Below are 21,440 nucleotides of genomic sequence, written 5' to 3' on the forward strand. Positions count from 1 at the left end.
AGAGCAGGCCAATAGAAAAGCGGCAGGCCAGACATACATTACAACAGCTGCAAGTGGCCAGAGCCTGCCGATATTTACTGTGGGAATTACAAAGTTGAGGGGGGCGGACAAAAGGGGAATATCGTGTCCCCTCTGCCCAGGGGCACAGCCTGTGGGCTGATGCATTAGGGACATGCATCTCACATGGAACCTATTATACATACATATAACTGCACAACATATTCTGGGTGCTGAGTGGTTCCGTAATACGTAACAAGTATTATCTACAAAACAGGGGGACTGCAATGGGTTGAAATGTAGCCCCACCCTACGCTAATTGCTACATGGCTGACTTTGAGGATAATATTATTTACACTAGTCCCACATACCTAAACAATATTTTGTTATAGAAACGTTATATAGACAACATTTTTTGCATATGGAAGGATACTTTGGACTCTCTCCATTCCTTTTTTGATTTACTCAATGTATCTTGGCCAGGCCTTTCCTTCACTATGTCGGTATACCCCATAGGATTAATTTTCTCGATACTTTGGTTATAAAAAATGATGAAGGCATTCTCTCCACGGACCAGTACATTAAGAATACAGATCGCAATAGTCTATTACATTTCCATAGCTTTCAACCCAAACCCATCAAGAAATCTATCCCCAGATCACAGACACAGAGAGTCAATCACATTGTCTCTGATGATACGATACGTGAACAACGACAACATGAACTGCATACTAAACTTCGTGAGAGAGGATATCCAGACTATATTCTCAATTCATCTACAGAAATTAATCCACATCCGGGTACTAAAACTACTAACCAGATTCCCTTTGTCCACTCCTACCACCCCTTCGCATATATCCTCCATAGAACCATACGTCGCCATTGGCATTTACTTGGGGAAGCTCATCCTAATATTCCGGAGTTTAATCAGCCCTTTCTCCCCTGCATTAAAAGGGCATCAAATATTAAGGACAAACTGGTAAAAGCTGACCTTGGAAAGGATACCTTACCACCACGCCAACTACTTCTACATCATCCTAGAAGTGGCACATTTCCCTGTCTACACTGTAATCAGTGTTGTAATTTACAGAAGGGCAATATTATTTACCATCCTCATTTGGTAACAATTCAAAATCAAAAGACTATTACACATGTGACACCCCTTACGTGGTATACCTTATAAAATGCCCTTGTGGCTTAGGTTATGTGGGCGAAACTACTCAGCCCATAAAATATCGTATCTCAAAGCATAAGTCCACCATTCATTGTAGAAACCTCTTATTACCCATTCCAAAACATTTTAATGCCCACAACCATAGGATTTCCCAGCTTAGATTTCAGGTTATTGAGCAGGTTTTTACCCCCAGATGCGGTGGAGACTGCATTAAGTTACTGAAGCAAAGAGAAAAATATTTAGAATTGAGAGTCCTCAGTGGTTGATACCTTTTAATGGCTAACTGAAAAGATGGTAACAAATTGCAAGCTTTCGAGACTACACAGGTCTCTTCATCAGGCAAAGAGAAACAAATTCTGAAGAAACACATTTGATTGTGATTCTTCAGAATTTGTTTTAGTCTTTGCCTGATGAAGAGACCTGTGTAGTCTCGAAAGCTTGCAATTTGTTACCATCTTTTCAGTTAGCCATTAAAAGGTATCAACCACTGAGGACTCTCAATTCTAAATATTTTTCTATCCACTGGCTAACACGGTACCAAGATATATTTCTTTCCTGAAGCAAAGAGAAGCATTAAAAGTTCACATTTATGTCATCAACTGTTTTATTCTGTTAAATATTTTACATTTAATAAAAGAAAACTAAAGCCTTTTAGTTTTTTATGCAATATGACAGTTAAAAGCACAGCAAGGAAAATCAACCTTCCTTTTTATTTATTTTTTTTTACCAATTTTTTCCATAATGGCCTAGAGTTCTATTTAGAAACCTGAAGACTATAAGTGGTAAATGTCTATACATCAGGGCAATAATAACAATCACGATAACCCCACAGACCACGTCCAGGCAAGTAAAAAACCCAGATACATTTATTTATTGGTTATTACAATGGCCCGTTATTTTTATAGACTTTAACTTTATGGAGATTGACAATCCTGAGTAAGCCACATCGCCCAATCCTGAAAACACTTCTTGCTTCATATACAGAATGAGGTGACGACTTTATGAAGATTCCTCCCAGAAAAATTTCACATTGACATCCTTCATCTTCTCTTTGTAGATTTTATCAAAATATTCACTCTGAGCTACTGTAAAATGGTTCTTCCAATCACCGGCTACACCTGCAACAAAAGAGTGCAATTATAGGAACAGCAGATTAATTGAAAGCATAGCAGTTAGTGATGAGCGAGCATACTCGGTAATGCTCGTTACTCACCCGAACATCGCTATACTTGCGGTGCTCGGCGAACGCCGAGCATTTCCGGTATTATTCGGCGGTAGCTCTGGTCCATGTCTTGCATGTTTGGCGCTCTTTAGAGCACTAATCAACATGTAGGGATTGTCTGCCACGCACTGTAATGCTGCAGCCATGTTACTTGTGGCATTACAGTGATTGGCTGGCTGCGCAGCGTCATCAGGTCTGTATCAGACCTGGTGCCGCCCTGCTCGGCACAGTCACCTCCGGAATCTGACAGTTTAGGGAGATTTGCTGGTGAGATAGGGTCAGATTTTGGGGTTTATAAGTTATTGTGGGTATATCATAATATAATACACAAATCCAGCTTAATCAACAGTCCTTCTAAGGACTAATTATGGGGTATATAGATTGCAATGCTAGGTAGGCAGGAATTGTATGCGGGTATATAGATATCAATAGCATGCAGGCATTGTATGTGGCATACTTCATTGCATACCTCAAGAAGGTCCATTCCGTTACTGTCTACTGCTGCTGCCTATTACATATATTGGCTTTATATACATAGCCCCAGGTATCAGTGGTCAGGAATATTTTTTTTTGCATTTTAATCCTGATTATTTTATTCCAAAGCAATCCAGAGCCCCCTTTTTTTCTCAATTTGCTTGTTGACACTAGAGAATACAGCCAGATCCTTTCCATAGTACAGCGTGAAAATCCAGCTATTTTAAATGGGTTTGAACGTCCCAACCATCACATCTGAGTGCACAGAAAATTCTGCCATTTTTGTAGTACTGCAAACATTTTTTTGAGTGTCTTATATAATTTCTTGACACCATTTTGCTGCCCAAAATATATTTAGCTGCAGGGCAGATATTTTACACTGGGTTTGTCTGCCACAAGGATCGCATATCATTGCGCTCAAAATTGTGTCATTTCAGGCCTCCATAGAATTATTTTTGTTGTGTCTTAGCCTACTCATATGTATATATATATATACATATATATATATATATATATATATATATATATATATATATATATATATATATATATATATATATATATATATATATATATATATATATATATATATATAGTCTAGTTATTTGAAAGATGGCCATCTCCTTCAGACACCTCATCTATCTGTGGCCTACAAATTGTGGCATTTGAGGCCTCCTTTCAACTGTTTTGGCTGTCTTTTAACATAGTTTTATACACTATTTTGCATTAAAAAATAATACAGGCCACATATTGAACAGTGTGGTATCTCCATCAGAAGCCTCATCTATCTGTTGCCAACAAATTGTGGCATTTGAGACCACCATTCAACTGTTTTTGCTGTCTGTTACCCCAGTTCCATACACTATTTTGCATAAAAAACCAAAAAATACAGGCCACGTATTGAACAGTGTGGTATCTCCATCAGACACCTCATCTATCTGTGGGCTACAAATTGTGGCATTTCAGGCCTCCATTTAGCTTGTTTTTGCTGTGTTTTACCCTAGTTATTGACAACAGTTTGCTAAAAAAAAATTGTTATTCTCACTGTGTACCCTGTTTTTTACATCTTTTACTAGCACTTGCGGATTACTGCAACATTTTTTCAAACTGAGTGTTTTTGGTTTCACTATTCTCTTTTGTGTCTTCAGGTTTCTTGGTGGTGTGTGAACATGATCATACAGACTTGTTCACTGTGCAAGTAGCCCATGTGTTCCTGTTTCCATGATTGTTCTCTTGTGTCTACAAGACTGGGGAGTTCCACCACTCCTCTTGGGCTATCTGCACAAAAGCTGTTCTGCCCTGTATGCACACATGGATTTTTCCTCTCTGAACCCTGTTCACACAGGTTATATACAGATGATCAGGTTTTTAAATACATCAGATAGGGATTGCATACATTAGTTAGGACTGCTCTGATAAGGGTATACCGTGAAGATTGGTAGAGCAGCTTAGTATACATTTTTTGCAAAAAACGTATCAACCAAATACCCTGTTTTTTACATCTTTTACTAGCACTTGCGGATTACTGCAACATTTTTTCAAACTGAGTGTTTTTGGTTTTACTATTCTCTTTTGTGTCTTCAGGTTTCTTGGTGGTGTGTGAACATGATCATACAGACTTGTTCACTGTGCAAGTAGCTCATGTGTTCCTGTTTCCATCACTGTGTAATCATATTACTTAAAGGGAAGGTGCCGCGTTTTAATATTGTAAAAAAAAAAAACCTCTTTAATTGCTTATTTTTTATAAATTGTGGCATTTCAGGCCTCCATTAAGCTTGTTTTTGCTGTGTTTTACCCTAGTTATTGACAACAGTTTGCTAAAAAAAAATTGTTATTCTCACTGTGTAATCATGTTACTTAAAGGGAAGGTGCCGCGTTTTAATATTGTAAAAAAAAAAAAAAACCTCTTTAATTGCTTATTTTTATAAGTTATTTTCAAGTGCATAGTATTTATTGTTTTTTTTTTATTCATTTTTTTTTCTGCCACTGGGCGCCGCCATTTTCATTTTCAGGACTGTAAGTGTAGCTGCACGACACTTAGGCTATGTTCACACTTTGCAGATTCCACTGCGGATTTTTCCGCAGCAGAATTCCAAAATCCGCAGTGAAAACCGCAGCGCGTTTTCACTGCGGATTTATCGCGGTTTTTACTGCGTTTTCTTCTGCGGATTTTCAACTGCAGTTTTCTATTGGAGCAGCTGAAAATCCGCAGAAAAGAAATGACATGCTGCGGAATGTAATCCGCAGCGTTTCCGCGCGGATTTTTCTGCAGCATGTGCACAGCGTTTTTTGTTTCCCATAGGTTTACATTGAAATGTAAACTCATGGGAAACTGCTGCGGATCCGCAGCGGTCAAATCCGCTGCGGATCCGCAGCAAAATCCGCAAAGTGTGAATATAGCCTTAGTCTTCACATACGGCTGCCCTGGGCATAGACATCTGCAGTCGGAAGGCGACCCCCATAGCTAGCAATGCATTACACATAAGCTTCTCTCTGCTCTGATGTGGCCACGCCCCCTGGGCTGTCTCCACATCACAGCAGAGGCAGGAGATCGGCGCCATCTTGCTTCAGCCTACAGTGGAGTGTACCTGACTATGAGCTCCACTGTTACTGAGCTGTGCTGTTGGAGGAGCAGCTCCATCTGTCTCCCCTCACACTCAGCGGCCGTTCCCTGTCCTCTGCTGCCTGGTGTGTGGCTGAATCCCTAGAATCGCTAGAGAGTCTGAAGTGCTGGGGTCTGATGTCCTCTATCAGGAGCTGCAGAGAGGTAACAGAGGGGGATGGGGGAGAATCTCTGTGCTGCTCCGACCTCACTGCAGCTCCTCACAGGACATCAGACCCTGCATCTATCACTATACTGTGCTGAGCCTTGTATCTAATCCTCTCCTGTGTGATAGTGTCTGCTGAGCCGTGTATCTAATCCTATCCTGTGTGATACTGTCTGCTGAGCCGTGTATCTAATCCTCTCCTGTGTGATAGTGTCTGCTGAGCCGTGTATCTAATCCTATCCTGTGTGATACTGTCTGCTGAGCAGTGTATCTAATCCTATCCTGTGCTGACCTGTGTATCTAATACTGTGGAATACTGACTGCTGAGCCGTGTATCTAATCCTCTCCTGTGTGATACTGTCTGATGAGCCGTGTATCTAATCCTATCCTGTGTGATACTGTCTGGTGAGCCGTGTATCTAATCCTCTCCTGTGTGATAGTGTCTGCTGAGCCGTGTTTCTAATCCTCTCCTGTGTGATACTGTCTGCTGAGCCGTGTATCTAATCCTGTGGAATACTGACTGCTGAGCCGTGTATCTAATCCTATCCTGTGTGATGGTGTCTGCTGAGCCGTGTATCTAATCCTCTCCTGTGATACTGTCTGCTGAGCTGTGTATCTAATTCTCTCCTGTGTGATACTGTCTGCTGAGCCGTGTATCTAATCCTCTCCTGTGTGATACTGTCTGCTGAGCCGTGTATCTAACCCTCTCCTGTGTGATACTGTCTGCTGAGCCGTGTATCTAATCCTCTCCTGTGTGATACTGTCTGCTGAGCCGTGTATCTAATCCTGTGGAATTATGACTGCTGAGCCGTGTATCTAATCCTCTCCTGTGTGATACTGTCTGCTGAGTTGTGTATCTAATCCTCTCCTGTGTGAGAGTGTCTGCTGAGCCGTGTATCTAATCCTCTCCTGTGTGATACTGTCTGCTGAGCCGTGTATCTAATCCTATCCTGTGTGATACTGTCTGGTGAGCCGTGTATCTAATCCTCTCCTGTGTGATAGTTTCTGCTGAGCCGTGTATCTAATCCTCTCCTGTGTGATACTGTCTGGTGAACCGTGTATCTAATCCACTTCTATGCACTCCTCTCCCCCCTGCATATCTTTCCCCATTGCACACACAACTCAATGCGTGCGATAACAGAAGCTGCGAGCGTCATGCTGTATTATGGCATTATGTGAGATCTATATGACGGTATTATGTGATCTGTATGGTGGTATTATGGTTGATCAGTATTTTGAGAATTATATGGTGGTATTGTGTGTGATCTATATGGCGGTATTATGTGAGAACACTGGCAGCATTGTGTGTGATCTATATGGCGGTATTATGTGAGAACACTATGGCAGTATTATGTGTGATCTATATGGCGGTATGTGAGAACACTATGGCAGTATTTTGTGATCTATATGGCGGTATTGTGTGAACACTATGGCAGTATTATGTGTGATCTATATGGCGGTATTATGTGAGAACACTATGGCAGTATTATGTGTGATCTATATGGCGGTATTATGTGAGAACACTATGGCAGTATTATGTGTGATCTATATGGTGGTATGTGAGAACACTGGCGGTATTATGTGTGATCTATATGGTGGTATGTGAGAACACTGGCGGTATTATGTGTGATCTATATGGCGGTATTATGTGAGAACACTATGGCAGTATTATGTGTGATCTATATGGTGGTATGTGAGAACACTGGCGGTATTATGTGTGATCTATATGGTGGTATGTGAGAACACTGGCGGTATTATGTGTGATCTATATGGTGGTATTATGTGAGAACTGTATGACAGTATTGTGTGATCTATTTGATAGTATTGTGTGTGATCTATATGGCGGTATTATGTGAGAACACTATGGAAGTATTATGTGTGATCTATATGGTGGTATGTGAGAACACTGGCGGTATTATGTGTGATCTATATGGTGGTATTATGTGAGAACTGTATGACAGTATTGTGTGATCTATTTGATAGTATTGTGTGTGATCTATATGGCGGTATTATGTGAGAACACTATGGAAGTATTATGTGTGATCTATATGGCGGTATGTGAGAACACTGGCGGTATTATGTGTGATCTATATGGCGGTATGTGAGAACACTGGCGGTATTATGTGTGATCTATATGGCGGTATGTGAGAACACTGGCGGTATTATGTGTGATCTATATGGTGGTATTATGTGAGAACTGTATGACAGTATTGTGTGATCTATTTGATAGTATTGTGTGTGATCTATATGGCGGTATTATGTGAGAACACTATGGCAGTATTATCTTCAGAAAGCGGACCCATTCTATGGTGGTTCTGGCTGAGCACCTGCTCGCAGGTCTGGGGTAATAGAGGGGGCAGCAGGACCTCTAGTTAGGTGTAGTCAGGGGAAGGCTGGTGAGGCAGCTGAAGAGAGGGGTCTCATTTTTATTGTTACTATATGGCTACATTTTCCCCCAGCGTCACCCCGTACTTCGCCTGTCGCCTCGCTTTCACACATCGCCAGGACAGGATGGGGAAGACAGGATCTGAGGAGGGGAATGGGGTCTGCATGCAAAGTCTGGATCAGAACAGGCCATCAATCCGCAGAAATGTTTCCAGGATTTCTGTGGAGCAAACAAGCAGACGGTCCATCCATGTGTATAAAAGACAGCGCTCTATGTACAATCCCTGGCTGCTCCGCACACCAAACAGGGGGCCCCCACAGACCAGCACACTGCTCTCCTGAAATACTCTGTGCTGCTGTCACCCTGCTCCCTCCACCACATATCTCCCAGAATCCTTGCTGCCTGCCATCCTCGGTGACCGTAGACTTGTCAGTATAAGGCTGCTTTTACACTAGCATCGGTACGGGCCCGTCGCAGTGTCGGGCCGATGTATGCTGTGAAAGAAATGTCCGACGTTGGCAGCGGAAGCAGTCTTACGACGCTTCCGCTGCCCCATTGTTAGGTCTGGGGAGGATGGGGCGGAGTTTCTGCCGTGCATGTGCGGTTGAAAATGGCGGACTCGACGCACAAACGTTACATGTAACTTTTTTTGTGGCGGCGGTCCACCAAAACATGACGCAACCGTCGCACGGCAGTTACGACGTGTGGCAATACGTCACAATGCGTCGGTAATGTTAGTCTATGGGGAAAAACGCATCCTGCAGACAACTTTGCAGGATGCATTTTTTCTCCTGAACGACGCATTGCAACGTACAGCCAACAACGCTAGTGTGAAAGTAGCCTAAGGCTGCCGTCCAATATCAGTATTTGGTCAGTATTTTACCTCAGTATTTGTAAGCCAAAACCAGGAGTGGGTGATAAATGCAGAAGTGGTGCATATGTTTCTATTATACTTTTCCTCTATTTGTTCCACTCCTGGTTTTGGCTTACAAATACTGAGGTAAAATACTGACCAAATACTGATAGTGTGACGGCAGCCATACTCTGCAGTCACCAACAAAATGGCTGCTCACTGGGTTCCTGAATATCATCCTCTCTAATCCGTTAGCAAACACCCAGAAGGGGAGGAGAGGAGACATCACACACGTCAGCAGACTCCGCCCATAATTACTGCAGTGCTGTAATGTGAGCTAGTTGTACACTAGGTTTTTCTGAAATTTCAGCAGCTGCTCCCCCTAGTGTTGAAAAGTGGAAATTCCAAAACTTTTCAAATTATTTTTCATATTTTACTAAATTATAAACAAATGATAATATTTTTTAAGAAAATGTAATCATTAATTCTTTACATTTTTACAATTTCTGAAAAAAAAAATTTTTTGATGGCACCTTCCCTTTAACCCCTTTACCCCCAAGGGTGGTTTGCACGTTAATGACCGGGCCAATTTTTACAATTCTGACCACTGTCCCTTTATGAGGTTATAACTCTGGAACGCTTCAATGAATCCTGGTGATTCTGACATTGTTTTCTCGTGACATATTGTACTTCATGACAATGGTAAAAATTATTTGATAGTACCTGCGTTTATTTGTGAAAAAAACGGAAATTTGGCGAAAATTATGAAAATTTCGCAATTTTCCAACTTTGAATTTTTATGCAATTAAATCACAGAGATATGTCACACAAAATACTTAATAAGTAACATTTCCCACATGTCTACTTTACATCAGCACAATTTTGGAACCAAAATTTTTTTTTGTTAGGGAGTTATAAGGGTTAAAAGTTGACCAGCAATTTCTCATTTCTACAACACCATTTTATTTTAGGGACCACATCTCATTTGAAGTCATTTTGAGGGGTCTATATGATAGAAAATACCCAAGTGTGACACCATTCTAAAAACTACACCCCTCAAGGTGCTCAAAACCATATTCAAGAAGTTTATTAACCCTTCTGGTGCTTCACAGGAATTTTTTGAATGTTTAAATAAAAATGAACATTTAACTTTTTTTCACAAAAAATTTAATTCAGCTCCAATTTGTTTTATTTTACCAAGGGTAACAGGAGAAAATGGACCCCAAACATTGTTGTACAATTTGTCCTGAGTATGCCAATACCCCACATGTGGGGGTAAACCACTGTTTGGGCGCATGGCAGAGCTCGGAAGCGAAGGAGTGCCATTTGACTTTTCAATGCAAAATTGACTGGAATTGAGATGGGACGCCATGTTTCGTTTGGAGAGCCCCTGATGTGGCTAAACATTGAAACCCCCCACAAGTGAAACCATTTTGGAAAGTAGACCCCCTAAGGAACTTATCTAGAGGTGTGGTGAGCACTTTCACCCACCAAGTGCTTCACAGAAGTTTATAATGTAGAACCGTAAAAATAAAAAATCATATTTTTTCACAAAAATTATCTTTTCGCCCCCAATTTTTTATTTTCCCAAGGGTAAGAGAAGAAATTGGACCCCAAAAGTTGTTGTACAATTTGTCCTGAGTACGCTGATAGCCCATATGTGGGGGTAAACCACTGTTTGGGCGGATGGGAGAGCTCGGAAGGGAAGGAGCGCCGTTTGACTTTTCAATGCAAAATTGACAGGAATTGAGATGGGACGTCATGTTGCGTTTGAAGAGCCACTGATGTGCCTAAACATTGAAACCCCCCACAAATGACACCATTTTGGAAAGTAGACCCCCTAAGGAACTTATCTAGAGGTGTGGTGAGCACTTTCACCCACCAAGTGCTTCACAGAAGTTTATAATGCAGAGCCGTAAAAATAAAACAAAATTTTTTTCCCACAAAAATTATTTTTTTAGCCCCCAGTTTTGTATTTTCCTGAGGGTAACAGGAGAAATTGGACCCCAAAATTTGTTGCCCAATTTGTCCTGAGTGCGATGATACACCATATGTGGGGGGAACCACTGTTTGGGCACATGGGAGGGCTCAGAAGGGAAGGAGTGCCATTTGAATGCAGACTTAGATGGAATGGTCTGCAGGTGTCACATTGCGTTTGCAGAGCCCCTAATGTACCTAAACAGTAGAAACCCCCCACAAGTGACACCATTTTGGAAAGTAGACCCCCTTAGGAACTTATCTAGATGTGTGCTGAGCGCTTTGACCCACCAAGGGCTTCACAGAAGTTTATAATGGAGAGCCGTAAAAATAAAACAAAAATTTTTTCCCACAAAAATTATTTTTTAGCCCCCAGTTTTGTATTTTCCCGAGGGTAAAAGGAGAAATTCGACCCCACAATTTGTTGTCCAATTTGTCCTGAGTGCGCTGATACCCCATATGTGGGGGGGAACCACTGTTTGGGCGCATGGGAGGGCTCGGAAGGGAAGGAGCTCCATTTGGAATGAGGACTTAGATGGAATGGTCTGCAGGTGTCACATTGCATTTGCAGAGCCCCTAATGTACCTAAACAGTAGAAACCTCCCACAAGTGACACCATTTTGGAAACTAGACCCCCTAAGGAACTCATCTAGATGTGTTGTGATAGCTTTGAACCCCCAAGTGTTTCACTACAGTTTGTAACGCAGAGCCGTGAAAATTAAAAAAAAAAATCTTTCTCCCCAAAATTATTTTTTAGCCCCCAGTTTTGTATTTTCCCGAGGGTAAGAGGAGAAATTCGACCCCAAAAGTTGTTGTCCAATTTGTCCTGAGTACGCTGATACCCCGTATGTTGGGGGAAACCAACGTTTGAGCGCATGGCAGAGCTCGGAAGGGAAGGAGCGCCATTTGGAATGCAGACTTAGATGGAATGGTCTGCAGACGTCACATTGCGTTTGCAGAACCCCTAATGTACCTAAACAGTAGAAACCCCCCACAAGTGACCCCATATTGGAAACTAGACCCCCCGGGGAACTAATCTAGATGTGTTGTGAGAACTTTGAACCCCCAAGTGTTTCACTACAGTTTATAACGCAGAGCCGTGAAAATAAAAAATCTTTTTTTTTTCCCACAAAAAATATGTTTTAGCCCCGAGTTTTGTATTTTCCCAAGGGTAGCAGGAGAAATTGGACCCCAAAAGTTGTTGTCCTATTTGTCCTGAGTACGCTGATACCCCATATGTTGGGGTAAACCCCTGTTTGGGCACACGGGAGAGCTCGGAAGGGAAGAAGCACTGTTTTACTTTTTCAACGCAGAATTGGCTGGAATTTAGATCGGACGCCATGTCGCGTTTGGAGAGCCCCTGATGTGCCTAAACAATGGAAACCCCCCAATTATAACTGAAACCCTAATCCAAACACATTCCTAACCCTAATCCCAACAGTAACCCTAACCACACCTCTAAACCTGACACACCCCTAACCCTAATCCCAACCCTATTCCCAACCGTAAATGTAATCTAAACCCTAACTGTAACTTTAGCCCCAACCCAAACTGTAGCCCTAGCCCTAACCCTAGCCCTAACCCTAATCCTAACCCTAGCCCTAACCCTAGCCCTAACCCTAACCCTAACCCTAGCCCTAGCCCTAGCCCTAACCCTAGCCCTAACCCTAGCCCTAGCCCTAACCCTAGCCCTAACCCTAGCCCTAGCCCTAACCCTAGCCCTAACCCTAGCCCTAACCCTAGCCCTAACTCTAACCCTAGCCCTAATGGGAAAATGGAAATAAATACATTTTTTTAATTTTTCCCTAACTAAGGGGGTGATGAAGGGGGGTTTGATTTACTTTTATAGCGGGTTTTTTAGCGGATTTTTATGATTGGCAGCCGTCACACACTGAAAGACGCTTTTTATTGCAAAAAATATTTTTTGCATTACCACATTTTGAGAGCTATAATTTTTCTATATTCTGGTCCACAGAGTCATGTGAGGTCTTGTTTTCTGCGGGACGAGTTGATGTTTTTATTGGTAACATTTTCGGGCACGTGACATTTTTTGATCGCTTTTTATTCCGATTTTTGTGAGGCAGAATGACCAAAAACCAGCTATTCATGAATTTCTTTTGGGGGAGGCGTTTATACCGTTCCGCGTTTGGTAAAATTGATGAAGCAGTTTTATTCTTCGGGTCAGTACGATTACAGCGACACCTCATTTATATCATTTTTTTATGTTTTGGCGCTTTTATACAATAAAAACTATTTTATAGAAAAAATAATTATTGTTTTTTGCCTCGTTTTTTTTTTTTTTTTCTTACGGTGTTTACTGAAGGGGTTAACTAGTGGGCCAGTTTTATAGGTCGGGCCGTTACGGACGCGGCGATACTAAATATGTGTACTTTTATTGTTTTGTTTTTTTTATTTAGATAAAGAAATGTATTTATGGGAATAATATTTTTATTTTTTTTTTCATTATTTTGGAATATTTTTTTTTATTTTTTTTTACACATTTGAAAATTTTTTTTTTTACTTTGTCCCAGGGGGGGACATCACAGATCAGTGATCTGACAGTTTGCACAGCACTCTGTCAGATCACTGATCTGACATGCAGCGCTGCAGCCTTCACAGTGCCTGCTCTGAGCAGGCTCTGTGAAGCCACCTCCCTCCCTGCAGGACCCGGATCCGCGGCCATCTTGGATCCGGGGCTGGAGGGAGCAGGGAGGGAGGTGAGACCCTCGCAGCAACGCGATCACATCGCGTTGCTGCGGGGGGCTCAGGGAAGCCCGCAGGGAGCCCCCTCCCTGCGCGGTGCTTCCCTGTACCGCCGGCACATCGCGATCATCTTTGATCGCGGTGTGCCGGGGGTTAAAGTGCCGGGGGCGGTCCGTGACCGCTCCTAGCACATAGTGCCGGATGTCAGCTGCGATAAACAGCTGACACCCGGCCGCGATCGGCGGCGCTCCCCCCGTGAGCGCTGCCGATCGCATATGACGTACTATTGCGTCCTTGGGAAGTAAAACCCACCCCACATGGACGCAATAGTACGTCTAATGGCAGAAAGGGGTTAAGTTCAGGTGGAGGCGTCTCCAGAGATAGTGTTGTTATCCGTTTTCCCAGGCTCAATATCCAAAATCAAAAAAGATCTATTACCATTCTTTAGGACAGCGATGCGTCAAATTATATCTAGATTATGGAGAACTTTGGTTCTACCAAAATGGATAGACTGGGTGGAGGTGATAGATGTTCTGCAGCGACTGGAAGAGATCAGAGCGTTTGATGATGGGCTGGGTGTTGAATGGTTTGTAGTATGGCATCCATGAATCCAATTTAAAGAGTCACAACATTTTCATTCATGGTTAACACAAGGTACGCTTTCTCAGGTTTCCTAGCAGATAAGAGTTGTGGGGGGTGTTGGGTTCTTGGCATCCTACTTTTTTCAATACCCTATTCTTTTCTCTAATGCTTTTGTTGTCTCTTTCTTTTTCTCTTCTCAATTATATCTTTTATTGACTTTATTCTTTTTCTCACTCCTCCCTTGGGATACTTGAGCAAAGTTGTGCACTACAACATGACTATGGATGATGCATTATATAGATACTGACATAACATTTGTATAGACAAAAAAAGAGGGAGATTTCATGTTTATTTTTTTATTTGTCTACTTGTTTGCTTACTTATTTTCCTCAAATGTTAATTCTGTAATATTAAAACTGTTTTGAACTGTTTAATAAAAATATATTGAACACTAAAAAAAAATTGTTGCCTACAGTCCAGATATTTTAAACTGTGGTTTTCCCACACACGGATCACATATAAGTTCGCTCCAAATTCATCATTTGTAGTGAATGTGGAAAATATTGTAGTCCATTTAAAATGGGCATGGCGCGTGGCAAGGGACGGGGAAGTGGACGTGATGGTGATGATGTATGCAGAGGCCAAGGCAGTGGGCAAGCTGAAATTGTGCCACAACTAACACCCACATCTTCTCGCCTGACATTCCTGTCTGAATTACTAGGGGACTGCAGAACACCACTATTGAACCCAGAGCAGTGTCAAAATGTTATTTTGCTTCCAGTCACTTAGCCACCACCACCAGCACCCTGTCTTCCACCCGGTCAAATCAGAGTAGCCGTGAGTCTGGACCGCATTTTCCTCACCCTGATCCTCCTTTCTCCTACCATGCCAAGACAACTGATCCCACAGTTGGACAGAGCTGTTCACTTTTCCATTTATAGATTTGGGCCTCTCGCCTATTCCACTTGAAGCGGGGCAAGATGAGGATGCATGTAGTGATTCCCAAATATTTTAGCAGCCACGGTCATACTAAGGCAACTGTGGGAATGTGTTACAAGAGGTGGACAAAGATGAGACACAATTGCCAGATTGTCAGGAGGAGGACCAGGGTGGGGAAGTGGAAGACAAGGTGGTGGATGATATAGAAACTGACCCAACCTGGCAGGAGAAGATGCAGAATGAGAACAGCAGCACACAGTGGAAGGGAGGCGTAGCACCTAAGATGACATCACCAGATACAGACTGGGATGCAGAGCAGAAGCAACAATACCGCAAATTTAAAGAGTGCGTGGAACAAAGTTTGTCCCAAGCCAGGCTAAGACAGGAAAAGAGCTGCAACCAACAAGCTCCGGCTACTCTTTTAGTACCTGGAGAGCAGGTCCTCAAAAGAAAAACGAGGGTGCACAAACTAGATGATCAGTGGTAGGCTGAACCATACACCTTCATGCCTTCAAACTTTGATAATACCAAGGCATGCCCTGTCACTAAAGATGGAGGAGAAACCTCAGCAGCAGTGTTGAGAGATCATTTGAAGATATGCCCTGACCAATTAAGAAACAAAGAGAAAGACCAAGATGCCCCTCAACCTATAGAAGAGGAAGAAGAGAAAATCCATACCGTTATTGGAGACTTTCCCCAGTCATGGACACAGGTAAACCAAGCCATCGTAATACCTATCCTGATCTTTCCCCAACCTACTGAACCTGAAGCAGCAAAGACTCTAGACCCGTCAGCTCAAGCAGCAGATGCCACACCAGCAGCGGAGCAAGAGAATCTACCCCCTGCTAGCGGTGAATCTGTTAGACCCATGGTGAGTCTAAGAAGTCGCAGATGGTTGTCCAGTTTACCAGTACAATGCAGGTCTACAAGTAGCACAGACACGTCAGACCAGGCTAGGTTATCAGAGGTAACTGTACTACGTAGATGCACCCGTAGTACCAGAGGTCAGATCCCTGCACGGTATAGGGACTAAAATGTCAATTTGTTAAAAATGTAAATAAGTTAATAATAAGTATAATTGCAACCCGTTAAGCCTGAGTGCCTACAGAGACTTACTGTATGAACTTTTAAAAATTTTCGTAAAAACCTGTTGAAGTACAAATGGGCCACAGTACTATGTGTGGCCAAAATCTCAATTGTACATAGTTAACAACATGGCTCAGGAATGAAGCATGGACTAATCTTCACCACGACTATTTTTGAGTTGTGGTTTTTGTAATTTGACATTTGTGAAATTTTGTAAATAATTATTATTGTTTACTTGTTATAATGTTTTGTTTCCTCAGTCCAGAAGTACTGAATTTCACTAGGGGGAATGTGGTACCCCAGGCATCCAGTTGCCACAATGGCATTGCCTCCCTCACAGGGGGTGATGACATTCCTGGAAGCAAGGAGGGTTTTCCTGACTAGATAACACTTACATCCAACATCCTTCCTATTCCAGACCAGAAGGGGGAGCTCGGAGCCACCATGAAGGAGTGACACCTGTAATAGGCTCAAGCTGCCTGCCATACAGGCAAGTACTTCAGACCAATAAGGAACAGAGGACTGAGCATAGCTTTTGGCAGCAAGGACTTCAGAGGACAGGGCAGTAAGGAGGCCTCAAAATCCATCTGGCTAGCGGATCCTAAGTTGCTTCTAGGCTCCCCAGACTTCTATTGTCATCTGCAACCAGTGCCCTGGCCTGCACTTCAAACTGTGAGTAAACTGTGGAAACTGCACCCTGCTGTGTCCTCTGAATTACTGCTGTGCAACCTGCACTACAACATTCACTTCCACCATCATTGACTTTAACACCATAATTGCCATTGGACTAAGCTCTGCCTGTAGAGAGTTGTAACAACTCTGCTGCATCACCATCAGCCCCAGCGGTCCCCTTTAAGCAGCATCGGCCATTCCTGGCATCTTCCAGATGTGCCATTTCTGGGGTGACTGGGGGCAGATGTTTTTAGCCAGGGGGGCCAATAACCATGGACCCTCTCCAGGCTATTAATATCTGCCCTCAGTCGCTGGCTTTACCAATCTGGCGGAGAAAATTGCACGGGAGCCCACGCCAATTTTTTCCGCGATTTAACCCTTTAATTTAATAGCTAGAGCGCCCAAATTTTGAACATACACACTACTAACATTAGTAGTGTGGAATATGCAAAAAAAAAAGGGATACGAGATGGTTTACTGTATGTAAACCATGTCTCATATCATGTCGGGTTTGAGAAGGAGATAGGAAAAGCCGGCAATTGAATTACCGGCTTTTAAGCTATCTAGTGCTGTATGAAATATTAATATATATACATATATGTGTCTCACTGACATATATATATATATATATATATATATATATATATATACAGTACAGACCAAAAGTTTGGACACACCTTCTCATTTAAAGATTTTTCTGTATTTTCATGACTATGAAAATTGTACATTCACACTGAAGGCATCAAAACTATGAATTAACACATGTGGAATTATATACTTAACAAAAAAGTGTGAAACAACTGAAGTTATGTCTTATATTCTAGGTTCTTCAAAGTAGCCACCTTTTGCTTTGATGACTGCTTTGCACATTCTTGGCATTTTCTTGATGAGCTTCAAGAGGTAGTCACCGGGAATGGTCTTCCAACAATCTTGGAGTTCCCAGAGATGCTTAGCACTTGTTGGCCCTTTTGCCTTCACTCTGCGGTCCAGATCACCCCAAACCATCTCGATTGGGTTCAGGTTTGGTGACATTGAAGGCCAGGTCATCTGGCGTAGCACCCCATCACTCTCCTTATTGGTCAAATAGCCCTTACACATCCTGGAGGTGTGTTTGGGGTCATTGTCTTGTTGAAAAATAAATGATGGTCCAACTAAAAGCAAACCGGATGGAATAGCATGCCGCTGCAAGATGCTGTGGTAGCCATGCTTGGTTCAGTATGCCTTCAATTTTGAATAAATCCCCAACAGTGTCACCAGCAAAGCACCCCCAGACCATCGTACCTCCTCCATGCTTCATGGTGGGATCCAGGCATGTAGAGTCCATCCGTTCACCTATTCTGCGTTGCACAAAGACACGATGGTTGGAACCAAAGATCTCAAATTTGGACTCATCAGACCAAAGCACAGATTTCCACTGGTCTAATGTCCATTCCTTTTGTTCTTTAGCCCAAACAAGTCTCTTCTGCTTTTTCCCTGTCCTTAGCAGTGGTTTCCTAGCAGCTATTTTACCATGAAGGCCTGATGCACAAAGTCTCCTCTTAACAGTTGTTGTAGAGATGTGTCTGCTGCTAGATCTCTGTGTGGCATTGACCTGGTCTCTAATCTGAGCTGCTGTTAACCTGCGATTTCTGAGGCTGGTTACTCTGATAAACTTATCCTCAGAAGCAGAGGTGACTCTTGGTTTTCCTTTCCTGGGGCGGTCCTCACGTGAGCCAGTTTCTTTGTAGCGCTTGATGGTTTTTGCCACTGCACTTGGGGACACTTTCAAAGTTTTCGCAATTTTTCGGACTGACTGACCTTCATTTCTTAAAGTAATGGCCACTTGTTTTTCTTTAATTAGCTGCTGTTTTTCTTGCCATAATACAAATTCTAACAGTCTATTCAGTAGGACTATCAGCTGTGTATCCACCAGACTTCTGCTCAACACAACTGATGGTCTCAACACCATTTATAAGGCAAGAAATCCCACTTATTAGACCTGATAGGGCACACCTGTGAAGTGAAAACCATTCCCGGTCACTACCTCTTGAAGCTCATCAAGAGAATGCCAAGAGTGTGCAAAGCAGTCATCAAAGCAAAAGGTGGCTACTTTGAAGAACCTAGAATATAAGACATATTTTCAGTTTCACACTTTTTTGTTAAGTATATAATTCCACATGTGTTAATTCATAGTTTTGATGCCTTCAGTGTCAATGTACAATTTTCATAGTCATGAAAGTACAGAAAAATCTTTAAATGAGAAGGTGTGTCCAAACTTTTGGTCTGTACTGTATATATATATAGCTATACTGTGTGTGGACATTTATTCTATTCTATTCTAACCTGTCAATGTGATTTTACTGTACACTGCACTGAATTGCCGGCTTTTCTATAGAACACTGCTGCGTATTTCTCGCAAGTCACACTGTTGGTCCGTGTGTAATCCATATTTTTCTCGCCCCCATAGACTTTCATTGGCGTATTTTTTGCGCAATACGGTGACAAGCGCAGCATGCTGCGATTTTCTACGGCCGTAGAAGATCGTATAATACGGATCAGTAAAATACGGCAGATAGGAGCTGGGCCATAGAGAATCATTGTACCGTGTGCAATCCGTATTTTCTGCACCTCTCATACGTCCGTAAAACTCGCTAGTGTGAGGCCGGCCTGTGTCTTTCCCTCTGTCTCTCTTTCTGTCTCTGTCTGTCTCTCTCCCTCTGTATCTATGTGTCTTTCTCTGTCTTTATCTCTCTGTTTCTTTCCCTTTGGGCCCCTTTCCACTTGCGAGGAAAACGGACGAGTGCAATCCGATAAAAATCCGATAAAAAATCGGATTGCACTCGGACCAATGTTATTCAATAGGTGACATTCTATTTGCGATTTTTTTCTCAGCTGAAATCGGGCTGAGAAAAAAAATCGCAGCATGCTGCGATTTGCTGCGAGTCTCGGACGAGACTCGCCAATGCAAGTCAATGGGTGCGAGAAAAAAAACGCATGGAATACGGACCATCTGTATTCCATCCATTTTTTACGGATACCTTACCATTCTGTGGCACAGAACACTGTAAATAGTCCTGTAAATGACTGTATAAAAATAGTTGCAGAGAAAAAAAACGGATTGCATACGGATGTCATACGGGTGTAAAACGGATGGTGCGATTAAAAAATCGCATTGAACTCGCATGACAAACGCATACTTTTCATCCCTTTTTTCGGTCCAGATTACGGACCGTTTTTTTTCTCTCAAGTGGAAAGGGGCCCTTTGTCTGTCTCTCTCTCACGCCCCTGGAAGAAGCAACCTTTGCGAAACGTTGCTCGTCGGGTGAGGGGACCCCTAGCAGCAGTTGCTCTAACAGCACATTTTCACAGCACCAGTCTCTCAGCAGGTATTGTACTGAGGATTTTGAATCTCCCAATTAATTTTTGTACTTAATATAGCTGCCTATTTACTGTGATTCACTGGTGTATGTGACATTTAGCAACTAGTCCCTATAGCAGATATAGCTCCAAATTGAGAGCATTTCATCGCCTTTAACTCTTTAGGCTCCTGTTCTATCCATGGATTTATAGGCAGCTTTGACTTGCACTTGCATTTGCGTATTCAGCACTATATGGCAATATTTGTCAGCTGAACTATTTCCATCATCCTCCCCTCCTCCATTCCCTTTCCCCTTCCCAGTCCTTCTTTCTGCCATCTCCTCGATTTAAAGACTGTATGTGAGCCGCCCACAACCCTTCTTTTATAGGATATAGCTCCAAATTGTGGTGCGTTCTATTGCCTTTAACTCTTTAGGCTCCTGTTCGATCCATGGATTTATAGGCAGCTTTTACTTGCGCATGCATTTGTGCATTCAGCACTATATGGCAATATTTGTCCGCTTAACCATTTTCCACCATCCACCCCTCCCCCCTCCTTTTTTTGTTGCCATCTCTTTGGATTTAAAGACTATATGTGAGCCTTATTGTTTTTTTTTGTTTGTGTTTTTTTTTTATAGGGGGCACTTTAAATTACATTCTACTTTACTGCGTCCTTTATTACCTGCTGCTGCTACTGCGCCTCATTTGTTTAGAGGCTTTACCCTGCCCTGTCTTTTTAACTATATTTTTTTTAATCTTTGTTATTTAATAAAGTGTTTCTTTTAATTTTACTACTGTGTTTCTTCTCACTTCTTATCTACATGGCACCTATCATAGTAGAATATGTTGATAATGTATTGTTGAAGTGCTCCTTAACCGTCCTTCCCAGACTATGGGAATAATAACTGTCTCTCTCTTTGCCTGTCTCTGTCTCATGATTTGTCTGTCTCTCACAGTCTGTCTCTCTGTGTGTCTTTCTCTGTGTCTCTCTTTGTCTCTCTTACTGTCTGTCTCTCTTTGTCTCTCCCTCTCTCTCTCTGTCTATCTGTTTCTCGCTGTCTCATGCTGTCTCTCAGTTTGTGTCGGTCTCTTTCTGTATCTCACTGCCTGTGTCTCTGTCTCTCTCTCTCTTTGTCTGTCTCTGTCCGTGGATGACTCTTTCTGTCTCTTGCTGCCTGTCTCTCTCTATCTGTCTCTGTCTCTTTTTATGAGGAACATGCTTGTGCTTTGGGTGGGCATTTGGACAGGGCTTTTCTTCGTACTTGGGCAAG

General features: G+C 42.4%; 1 protein-coding gene across 1 annotated transcript in view; it reads right to left on the reverse strand.

Annotated features, from left to right (window-relative positions):
• Nucleotides 1-1,757: 1,757 nt before the first annotated feature.
• Nucleotides 1,758-21,440, reverse strand: part of LOC138651037 (sulfotransferase 2B1-like) — a 173,279-nt gene continuing 153,596 nt past the window's right edge. Inside the window, exon 8 of the mRNA XM_069740975.1 lies at nucleotides 1,758-2,289. Within this exon, the coding sequence (XP_069597076.1) occupies nucleotides 2,171-2,289 (119 nt within the window). The 3' untranslated portion in view covers nucleotides 1,758-2,170. The remainder of the gene's footprint in view (nucleotides 2,290-21,440) is intronic.

This window comes from Ranitomeya imitator, chromosome 10 (genome assembly GCF_032444005.1).
Source record: "Ranitomeya imitator isolate aRanImi1 chromosome 10, aRanImi1.pri, whole genome shotgun sequence".
Taxonomy (NCBI): Eukaryota; Metazoa; Chordata; class Amphibia; order Anura; family Dendrobatidae; genus Ranitomeya; species Ranitomeya imitator.